This window comes from Daucus carota, chromosome 9, assembly GCF_001625215.2.
Source record: "Daucus carota subsp. sativus chromosome 9, DH1 v3.0, whole genome shotgun sequence".
NCBI classification, from domain to species: domain Eukaryota; kingdom Viridiplantae; phylum Streptophyta; class Magnoliopsida; order Apiales; family Apiaceae; genus Daucus; species Daucus carota.
The window spans coordinates 3104719-3117018 of NC_030389.2; the positions used below are offsets into that span (position 1 = coordinate 3104719).

General features: G+C 30.8%; 1 protein-coding gene and 1 long non-coding RNA gene across 2 annotated transcripts; both read left to right on the plus strand.

The window, feature by feature from the left end:
- The first annotated feature begins 1678 nt into the window (after window positions 1–1678).
- Window positions 1679–7341, plus strand: LOC135149276 (serine carboxypeptidase-like 17). Its single transcript, XM_064084491.1, has 8 exons — window positions 1679–1697; window positions 5641–5717; window positions 5958–6080; window positions 6237–6339; window positions 6472–6509; window positions 6813–6914; window positions 7011–7091; window positions 7192–7341. The coding sequence occupies exons 1-8, from the start codon at window positions 1679–1681 to the stop codon at window positions 7339–7341; spliced, it is 693 nt and encodes a 230-aa protein (XP_063940561.1).
- Window positions 7342–7517: 176 nt separating this feature from the next.
- On the plus strand, window positions 7518–9130 carry LOC135149375 (uncharacterized). The gene is made up of 3 exons (XR_010287830.1): window positions 7518–7735; window positions 8569–8685; window positions 8766–9130. It is a non-coding gene; the product is annotated as an uncharacterized LOC135149375 (long non-coding RNA).
- The last annotated feature ends 3170 nt before the right edge of the window (window positions 9131–12300 follow it).

A 12300-nucleotide genomic window follows, 5' to 3' on the forward strand; every position in this document is an offset into this window, starting at 1 on the left:
ATTATAAAGGAATCTCCCGAAAAATTATTATCCTATTATTTTATCGAGTTTTTCAATTTTTTACATTGGCCCAAGTCGGGACCAGACAATTTTATTATTTTAGAGAGTTTATTAATTTATCGAGTATTAATTTAAAGAATTTCTACTGTATGTGAATAATTTCATATTAAGATCTTGGATGATATGTAAGAATGATAGTGCATAAACTGTTATAGTTGAGGGTGCCATCCACAAGAACAAGCAAAAATCAGCTGAGGGAAAAAATAAGGGATGAAGAGAAGTAAAAAAAATCTAACAAAGTGAATGTAATTATGACTCAGAATAGTACCACAAAAGGGAAAAATGGCATGCCAATAATAAAGTTTTCATCATTTCTCACCTTCTTGGTTTAAATTATTTCTACATATGTTTATTAGTGTTCTTTTTTCATAATATTGGTCTTTTGATATTTATTAGTTGCTTAAAGAACGAAAAGTATTACATTCATTGTGATATTCTATTCTTTTTATATTAAAAATGCACAAGTGAGTGTATACTAATCCCGGAAAAACCATTGAACAGCCTTTACTTGTTTATTATGGGCATGTTTGGGAACGAGAATCAAATTATGCTTCTTGCTTCTACTTTTCTTGACCCGTTTGTATAAAGAGGTAGAAACACTTTTAAAAAACTGAGAATGCTTGTTTCTCACTCACAGCTTCTGCTTCTTTTCCAAACACTTTATTAACTGATTTAATTCTCATTTCTACTCCATTTCTTTACTTTAAGTAAGAAGCTACTTTTTTTAAACTTGGCCACATGGCCACTAAGGTCTTCTTGTTTCCTTTACCTGTCAATGTTGTAAAAGTGTACTCAAAGTCTTGCAATATATATATAATGGGCAACCATACTCATTATTCTACGCTATATGATGCAGGTCATTGTACACTAAAACATGTACTTGATTATTTACTGTAATATATAGTACACGTATATCTCAGTTATGCATATTATACTGAACTTCAATGCAACCTATGTTGCATGAGGAAACTCGCTACTTTTTTTTTTGTCATAAAAACGGTTGTATTAAACCAAGATCGAAAGTTACAAATCCGGATGGACAAAGTTTCCTTCGTTCAAGAAGGTATATCATCTAACCGAAAGTATGTAAATACTCCGGACGTTTAGATAACATAACCTTTCAAGTAAGAAGTGATAACCCACAAAAAAAGGGTCTCGTTAAAACCCCTCAACAGTAAAACCCTGTGGGAAAGAAACTCTAAGGGGAAAAAGAGTGCCCTACAAAAATTACATTGATTATAAAACAGACTAAAAATAGATGTCTTCTTTAATCCTTTCTATCTATGTTTGTAGCTCAACTATCTTGTACACCAAGGTTCGCGTCTTCTCGGAAGCAGTCATAATAAATAATTCTTAAAATCTCTTTCAAACATCCTGAAAATAAGACAAAACAGAATGAAACGAATATGAGCGAATTTGAAAAAAATTAAAATAAAGACATAAACGAGCCAACATTATGGCACTTAAATGCCTCTATGGGCCAATAATGCCCCATCATGGTCGCCATAAATGGTACTAAAAACTTAATTAAGAATAATTAATATTCTTAATTAAGACACAATTATCGCCAAATTTGCATCCTTCTTCTCCACCCCTTCTGGATCTCTCCATAACCACCATGGATGTGACTTTGTTAGGTAAGAAGCTCCTACATCCATAACAAATAGCGATACCAGAACAAAACAAATATATATAAATATGGATGAATATCAATATATAAAAGAATAACTAATACTAATATTTTTGAATTACGGCATCTGATCACGTATTCAACAAATTTGGGTTCAATACCAGATTCAATCGAATTAATAATGTAACAAACCACTTAGGGTTTTTGGAACCCCTCACCTGAGCCATGGTCGGGTCTCACATGGACTTACCTGTATCATCCCTTCAAAGGGATGATAATCCAGCTAAAGAACCAAATTAAGCCTGGAACGAGTTGTTGGCACCGAGTTACGAGTTAAACAAAATAAGGAAGAAATCAATTACCCTTTCTTGTAAACGAGAAACAAATCGAGTGAGACGGTGAAAATTCAATTAATCAATCCAAAAATATGATTAATTTCTCTCTCTCTCTCTGTTATTCTCGATCCAAAAGAGTAAACAAAGAGTAAAGTAGATATTTGTGACCGCGGGGACGCTGCGAGGATAATGAATGGTAGCAGAGATGAGGAGCTTTCTCTGGCCATTGATGATGAGAGAGCGACTTTTAGAACAGAGATCAAAACACATAATGAAATCTGATTAAATTTTATTAGTATGAATATAAACACTTGAAGGAATCCAATTACAGTTAAACTGAAATACCTCTCCTATAGTTAAATGAGAAAATATTTTTTCGAATTCCGTTGAGAGATCTCCTACCTACGACAAAAAAAAAATCTTATCTAAAGATTCTTTAAAATACTATCTTAAATAATAAATATGAAAAGATTCTCTAAGATATTTTTTTATAATTAATAAGAAATATTTGTGCCATGTAAGATTCTTTTAAAATTTGAGATTTTTCTTTTATAAATTATTTACCTTATGATATTCTTTTGATTGTTCTAATATTTTTAATAATTTCTTAGAGTCATATTTTTTGACCGAATTCCATTCAGTGATTTCCTACATGTGAAAAATATAATTCATATCGATGATCATTAAGACCTTATAATTAAATTTAAAAAATTTTAGATATTTATTTTGGTTTTATGATTACTTTATCACATGCGAGTCGTTTACCTGTAACTATTCAATATCCCTACGAAAAATTGATTACATCGGAGCGTTTCCGCGGTCGAATCCACGTTGAATTTGATAAATGCATTGCTTGTGAAGTATGTGTTCGTGTATGTCCTATAGATCTACCTGTTGTAGATTCAAAATTGGAAACGGATATTAGAAGGAAACGATTGCTTAATTACAGTATTGATTTCGGAATCGGTATATTTTGTGGTAATTGGGGAATTTATCTATGGTCGATTTCGTAACAAAAAAATAGGCATTTTTAGTTATATCTCGTAAAAAATACTTTTTGCTTTGTGGAATTAACCTGCTCCTTTCTTTTAGAAAAAAATTAAGGAAATAGCAAATATGTCATGGTTACAGTAGTCTATCCATCGCATATAGACTTTAAGGGCATCGTGGCATAACCGTCGACTAGAAAAACATTTAATACAACAATACGAGTGAAAGATTTTAATTTATATATATAATATTCATCAAAAGAATTTGCATAAAAATATGCATCAAAACACTTAATGAAATCTTGTTAAATCTTATTCTTATGAATATAAACACTTTACGGAATCCCATTACACTTAGACTGAAATATCTCTCCTATAATTAAATGAGAAAATATTTTATCGGATTCCGTTGAGAAATCTCTTACCTACGACAAATTTAAAATTTAAAATTTAAAATTCAAATTAAATACTGATTGATTGATTGAGATATGGATAATATAGAAAAGGATATCAATTAATTGCAAATCTTATTAAATGTACTGATTAAATGCATTAAATTTATTACTGATTGAATGCATTAAGTATATGTACAAGATTATCATAATATTCCTTGTGAATTAGATTTGATTGATTTTTGGATAAATCATAATTTATATTATGATTATAAAATCAACGGTGATTAAGTGGGTTTCTCGGTTTTCTTGATAAGCCGAGTTTTCTTAGCATCTTCCTCATATATATAATATATATATATATATATATATATATATATAATAAATTATATATATATATACATACACATAATTATTACATTTTTATTATAATATTATATAATTTACTTAGAGATTAAATAATAATGTTTGAATAAGTAAAATAATAATGAAATTTAATATTAGTGGATCTATTCAACACATATTCGATGAATTATAAATTATCTGTTTTAAAATTTCGAAAATACAATATTGGTTAAGATTTGCACTCTAATTAGTACTCGAAATGAGTTTACATCCAAATAAAATTAGAGTCTTTCTAGTGTGTGCCCATGGGCACATATTAACAACTAATTTTTGGTGAGGTGGGGAGTTTTTACAGATCATATGTAGGGGCCATGATTATTAATGAGTTTTAACCAATAGAAATCATCTACCTACCTAAAAAGTGGTTGTTAGTGTGTACTTATTGGCACACACTAGAAAATCAGATAAAATTATCCCAAATATAAATCTGACGTAAATATAATATGGTCTAATTCTTGAGCGGGTTACGACATCATCCCGGCTATTTCACACCCCTGCATAGGTGCAATGGTAAAAACGGATTATATGTTATATTAATATGGTGTTCAGTACGTCCAAACATGCCGAAGAAACTGAGCTGTGAATGTTCTAGGTTTTATAATGTTGTTGAATGTCTTTATTGCGTGGATCACATTTCCCAATGGAGAAAATGTTATCGTTTTTTCTCTTTTTACTATCTCTTAAAGAACCGTAATTCCTTAAAGAAAAAAAAAAAAAGAGCCGTAATTAATTCAAATTTTGGATAAATTATTTTAAATTCTTCTTTAGCATCACCGAAAAAGTGATCCAAATAAATATGTAATTATTAATATTTCTTTAATAATAGTATAAGTAATAATTAATAAAAAAAATTAGGAAAAAAATACAATATTAGGAAAATAACATTAAAATTTAAAGGGAAAATAGATTTTTTCGCCACTCAACTTATTGTGTTTTTAGAAACTTACCACCCAACTAATTTTTTTTTCTTTTTACTCACTAATGTTAGATTTGGTTTTATTTTTAGCCATCAATTTAGGTTCGGATTACCTTACTAGCATTATGATAATTTGTTATAGCATCGTTTATACATAGTGATAGTATGTAATCTTTTGATGATGTGTCGTATATTTATATTTTTATATATAGAAATAATAATATAAAATAAGCCGATGAAAAATTAAAATCAGGAAAAATCCGCCACCCCCACCTCAACATCCGCCACTGCCACCACCTCCGTCGTCGCCTCCTCGATAACCACCACCACCTCTATGCCGCCCGCCCCCTCCATCTCCACCTCCATCTCCACCTCCATTATTTCTCTAACAACACAATCTCCAACTCTATCTTTACCAGCCCCATCTTGGTCTCCGCTTCAAGCTTCTTCAGCCCCGTTCATACTTCTTTCTCTACCTCGACTCAACTTCAAAACGCGGCGGAGCCGCCACTATTCCGGCAACGCTCCAGCCCCCTACTTCAAGCCGCCCAGACCTCCGCTACAATCATCTCTCTTCCATCTCCACCTTCACCTCCACCATCTCCACCACCATCACCAGTCCACCATCTGTATCGAAAACGTGAACAAATCTGGAGATTCCGAGCAGTTTCTAAAACATATGTGGAGATTCTGGGCAATTTCTGCAAGTTTTCACTAATTCCTGCAACACAGATCACTAAATCTTAAAGAGAATATCACTAAATTGTACTGAGAATATCACTAACATGTATCAGATTTTAGTTTTTATTTTAAGAGTGGTTTCTATTTGATCATGAGCATATATATATATATATATATAGTATTATAAGATTAACAAGACGTTCGTGAAAATGCTATTTACATTTATTTGCAGGTCCTTTGAATTTTGACTATACAAGGTCTAGAGGGAGCAAGCCAGTGCTAGTGTTGAACCCATTTTCATGGACAAAGGTCTGCATGTACACACCTAACTAGAAAGGATTTTGTAGCATACTAGCAATTACTTTTTATTTAGACGGTAGCTAGATATATTGTTCGTGGAGATTTTTGTGCAGGAGACCATCATTAATATGAATCAGATTTTAGTTAATAGAAATCCGTTGTCTACCACTGGTTGTTGGTGTCTGCTCATTGAACTGGGAGTGAATTTTATGTACCTTGCTTAACAAGAATTCCATACTATTTCAACAGGTTTCAAATGTCATATACTTGGACACACCTGTTGGTGCTGGATTTTCATATGCAAAAAATTCTGATGCCTACAAAACAAGTGATACATTATCATCAAAACATGTCCATGATTTTCTCAGAAAGGTGAACAGATGCGGCACTATCATCTCACCATAAGCGAATTTGATCAAGACTAATAAATCTGATACGATTCTAGTTGTGTACAACCATTAATCTCATTATTATTAACTAGCTAATTTTATGAGAACAGTGGAAGATATAATCAGTTATAATCTGCAGTGGGTAAGGGATCATCCGAGATTCATCAACAATCCCCTGTACATTGCTGGTGTATCCTACTCTGGCATAGTTGTTCCAATTATTGCTCAAGAGATTTACAATGGTACTTTGTATAAATATATTAATTGAAGAATTTCGTTTTGTTTTATGTGCCGCGGTGCAGGTTGTTGATTCAATCGATATGCATATTTTGCAGACAGTTCCGAACTTTCGTTACTGACTTTGATTTTTACAGGTAATGAAGCTGGGAATAAACCGCATCTTAACATTAATGTAAGTAAATCATTTAGAGTTGAAGATTCTACTCCCTCTGTCCCATTCATTTGTATACATTTTTTTTTTCATTACTTGGCACACACTTTAATGCTCCTATAACGTATATTTTCATAACTTATATTTAAATTTAAATTTTTATTCAAAAAAAATAATCTAAAAAACAAATTATAGAACTATATATTACAGGAGCATTAAAGTGCGTGACACATCCCCGTCCCCCAAAGTATACAATTCAGGTGACGGAGGGAGCATGTATAATTGGGGAAATGTATTTTCGCCGTTGTTAATCAATTATTTCAGGGATACATTATCGGAAATCCTCTAACCGATAGAGATACAGACTTCAACTCCAGGATCCCATATGCCAATCGATTTGCACTTCTATCTGATCCACTTTTCCAGGTACATGATTAAATTTATTTATCTTTTTCATATTTCAGTTTTTAGCCACTGAAAATAAGTTCAGAATAATTTGTGCATATTTCATTGAATATTCAGTCTGCGAAAGAAAATTGTTTGGGTGACTACTTGAATCCTGCAAATTCATTATGTGCTAGAGACCTTAGCGAAGTGGACGAGGTACTTATCTGGCTTCGTCAGAATACGCACAAATAAGTACCTTTCTGCAGTGCTGAATGCTTTATCTGGTTTTGATATTAAATTCGAATATATATTGCAGTGCCTCATGTTTATAAACGCTTACAACATATTAGAACCTAGTTGTGGTTCATTTGAGGGTACTCGCGGAGCTTCAAGCCCCCTGCGATTGCTTCAACTGCAGCAGACAGGGTGTCGAGTAATTATTTATCTTTCTGTAGTCGCAGAATGATTATTTATTTTTTCATATGATAAATTTCAGTCATTATATGTTTGAATAATTTCTTCATAATCTATCAATAGGTGACAATTACTACTTTTTTTTATAACAATAGACTGACAATTATGAATACAATGTCATATGGGCTAATGATGAAAATGTGCAAAGAGCTCTCGGCATCCGTCAGGTAAATATGTATTTCCCTTTTCGATCCAACACCAGATGCATTCAGTTTTCAATAACTACATGTATGAGTGCAGGGGACAATACAAGAGTTTGAAGAATGCAACATGGATCACTATTCGATAGGAAAAGACGATACCGACACTTACTCATATAATATTGCAAGTTCAATCGCTTATCACAGAAACATGACCAATAAAAGTTGTCGCGCTCTTATATTCAGGTATTTTATCTCGACGCCTAACTAATTTTTTAGTGACTACTCCCTCTGTCCCGACCATTTCTTTAAAATTCCTTTTTGGAGTGTCTCTTCCAATTTTTTACACTTCAAAACTTACCAAATATAATCAATAGTCTTGTCACTTCCCTACTTTTTCTCCCTTTTCAAGTACTTTCACTCCACTATCTCTCTTTTGCACATTAAGAGGGGTGTATTCGATTGGGATTCTAATGGATTGTTTTTAGTTTATGGATTTTAATGGATTGTATGTGATTTTGATTTTGTGCGAATTCTTGATAAAATGTCGCAGAGTTGATAGGATTTTAGCACAATGTTTCAAAATCTCATGAATTTGGGTGGGATTTCAAAAAACTTAAAATACACTGAAGAATGCCACAAAATCAATCATTTTATGAAATCCATCAGCATTTGAATACCCTCAGATTTTAATAGATTTTAAACAATCCCAATTGAATACCATCGGAATTTAAAGCATAATTTAAAATCCTAATTGAATACCACCAGATTTTGTAGCATAAATTAAAATCTCAATTGAATACACTAAGATTTTAATGGATTTCAAACAATCCCAATCGAATACCTCTTATTTCATGAATGAAAAAAATGCTTTAAAATCTCAATCCAATACACCCCCGTAAAAATCAATAGATCCCGGTATTTCACCAACTTTTCTTTCTCTTTTTTACTACTTGGTGCATATTCTTAACTTCGGTACCCAAAACAAACGTAAAGAATTGGCCGGGACAAAAGCAGTATATTTTTTTTTGGACAAATTGAGATGCTAATCTTTACGATTTATGGTCGTGTCCATATAGTGGTGATCATGACTTGGTTGTTCCGCATCTTGGCACGGAAAGATGGGTGCATTCTCTCAATTTAACGCTTGAAAGAAGCAGGTGGGCGCCATGGTTTGTTCATCAGGAAGTAGCAGGGTTTGTTTTCTAAATTCCTTCACTAAAACTTAAACCTTTATGTGTATGCTGAATGCATGGGCTAACTTCAAGATTTACAGATATGGGATAAAATTTTCGCATGAAAATTATTCATTGACATTTGCTACCGTCAAGGCAAGAACTAAATACATGTATCTACCATGAATCTTTAAGTCTTTATGCAAAATCATAAAATTATTTTATCCGCTCTCATGAATGCAGGGTGCAGGCCATGCAGCTCCAGAGTATAAGCCTGAAGAATGTCTAGCCATGGTGGAGAGATGGCTTGCCCATACTCCTCTTTAATGGCATAAATATTTTGTTACCACACTCTTATACATATAAATTTGTTATATATAGTGGTTGGGAAATTAGCAGAATGATACCGGGTCTTTGGAGATGTGTATAAAAGCAATAATTTAATTGAATAAAATGATTTACTTGGATTCACTTGGCTGTGAGACCAAAACTATTAGCCTATGATATCCAATTTGCCGTCAAGGTTTTTGTACTAGTAATGTGTTTCACTTAGACTTAAGTTATAGTAATGAAAATAAGAAACTCATATCTTTACGTAATAATGCAAGAATGGTTAATTTTCGATTGTGATCGAAAATAACTATTTCTATCATTTTCGGTTCACTAATTTATTTTCGACCAAAAGTAAGTCAGCTAAAAATAAATTAGTCGTCTGTCAAAAAAAATAAAATAAATTAGTCGAAAATATATCTTGAACTGTATAATTTTGAATTCTACTTTCAACCAAAATTAATCAAATATAATAAACTTTTTGCCCAAAAAATGAGAGCAAATTTCTCATACACGTATTACTTTTGACTCAAGGCCGTAAATTCGACCGAACTCATTGTGGTGTGGTGTGGGGTGGGGGTGTGTGGGGGGCAATTATGAAAAAGCGCGGTCGGGGTGGGGTCGGGAGGGGTGGGGTGGGGCAATTATGAAAAAGTATGGAGAAAATATTGTTGATCGAAGGAAATATTTTCGATAGGAGAAAATACATCTAACTCAGTTTAAACTAATTTCTGATTTTAATTCAATTTTAGTCATATTTCTAGCTTTAAACTGGTTTCTAGTTTATTACACAATAGGTATTTTTCAATTTAAAGTCGAAAATAATTTGAAACATAAACAACTCTAAATCAGCTAATACAACTTTTCATTGTAATGAGTCTATTTCTACCGACTTAAAATCAGGGTTTAAAACCGTTTATAATTTTAAGTTAGAAATAAATCGAAAACTGACTTAAAGTCAGAAGAAATTAGTTCGAGATACATTTTTCCCTGAATAATTATTTTATTTTTTTTGATAAAAAATTACTCAAAAGATATAAATTACTTGTAAATCATTTTTATTATTATTATTATATTTTTAATAACTTATAAGTCAAAATATCCTAACATATATTTTGAACTCTGAACTTATCACACAAGTTACGTTAATTTATAAGTATCACACAAGTTACGTTAATTTATAAGTTATAAATAATAATCTCAGTCAAATGGGTTTAATATAGATTGTTTTTTTAAGAAAGATGATGGATTATATTGTCTTAGAGCATCTTTAGCGGTGTCCTAAGAAGATTTCCTAAATATATGATAACCAATTCAATTTCTAAGGGTCTGTTTGGGATTGCTGTTGAAAATTGCTGTTGCTGTGACTAAAAGTGCTGTTTTAAAAAGTGCTGTTTATAAAAGCTGAGACTGTTTGGTAAATTTGATTTCAAATGTGTTGTTTGAATAAAAGCCGAAAACAAACTGTTTGGTAAAGTTTTTGTTAAACTACTGTTCAGAGTTATAATTATAATAAAATACTCCCTCCGTCCCATTTTAGTTGTCACATTTCTATTTAATATTGTTTTCTTGAAAATTTAACTAAAATTTTTCTATAGGTGTCACATTTTTTTTAAAAAAATATGTTATTGATATGCATATAATTTATAATATGATATGCATATAATTTATAATAATATATATATTTCATAATTTCAATTATACGTCATTGAAGTCAATCTCTTCATTAAACTAAAAAATATAAAATAAGTAATGATTTAAAATATAAAATTATATAAGAATAACTATCAAATTATTATAACTTGTAATTATTGTATGTCATTTCTTTTCAATAAAGACTACTTCTATTTGATTTAGAACATCGAATTTTATATTTACTTAAAAATTATATATAAATACATATCATTTACCAAAATACACTACTTAAATTTATTATATATAAAAAGATATAATTTTCTTCTTCATTTGATGTATTTACTCAACAAATTTCATTTTCCCCTCTATATTATAATTAATTTTTTTGTGGACAACAAATTTAATGAAACCAAAAATATAACCTTCAAATTTATTTAAACAACCACCAATATTTTAATAATTTATTTTTAATTTTTATAAAAAAAATCATCTAGCACCAATATATTGATTGACAACTCCGACAATAAATCTTATTTATGTTCCCTATTATTATTATAATATTAAATTCAAATTCTTTTAGCAAACAGATAACAAAAGAAATGTGGGAAAAAGGGTGCAAAAGGTGAGAGTTGATTATCTAATCATTAAAAATCAAATGAGGAATGGGTCAGGGATTACCAATGTATGATGAATGGAAAATGAATCCTAATGTTTAGGGAATGAGTATGGACTTTGCTGGAGTGAATTTTTGTGTATATTTCTCAAAATTATAACTTAGGATCTCATATAGCTAATCAATCAAAGATGCTCTTAGGTACTGTTTGATGTTGATGTAGTTAACAACATCAACTTTTTATTGCAAAGCATGTGAAAAATTGTTTGGTAAATTTAAATCAGCTTTTTCAAATCACATCTTTGAGTTCAAAAGCTGTTTTTAGAAAAACATGTTCTTCCGTACTTTTGCAAAAATTTACTTTTCATCTTTTGTAAGAAGTTGTTATAGTTTTCATTATTAAACTTCACAAAAACATCTATCTACTTATCTATACTATACTATAATAAGCCAACATGGGTATAATTTGTAGTCCAAGGTTTTAGTTATATTTTTTGGTTTGGTACTCTCCTTTTGGTACTACAAGTCTACAAATGTGGAGTCTATTAGTATTATATTGTTAAACAGTTTCAAATACTTAAAAACACTCGTAACAATCTATTATCATATAATATTTCATTAAAATTATAATAATGATATAAATATACAATTTTGAATATCTTCTTTTAACAAAAACCTTCATATAACTCTTTTTAACATTAATCGGGAGAAAATATAGTCAATTGAATAATATAATTTAATTAAAATTCAATCTATTAATACTAAAATACTAATAAAATGATATTAAAAATTAAATTTTAAATAATAAATTACGAACTATATACCCGCCCGTGCTTCGCACGGGTTAAAGGCTAGTATATATTATAGCAGAACAGGTACATGTCAAGCCTAGCTCCTGAGCAAATAAATTACCTGATTTCGAAGCAAATTCCTAAGCAAATATACATCAAACCTAACTCAAATTCCTAGGCAAGGATCAGTTACAAGCCTATGAAAACCTCAATTCTATTGACAATCTTATACAGCCGCTACCTCAACCCTGCCCAAATCTGATATCC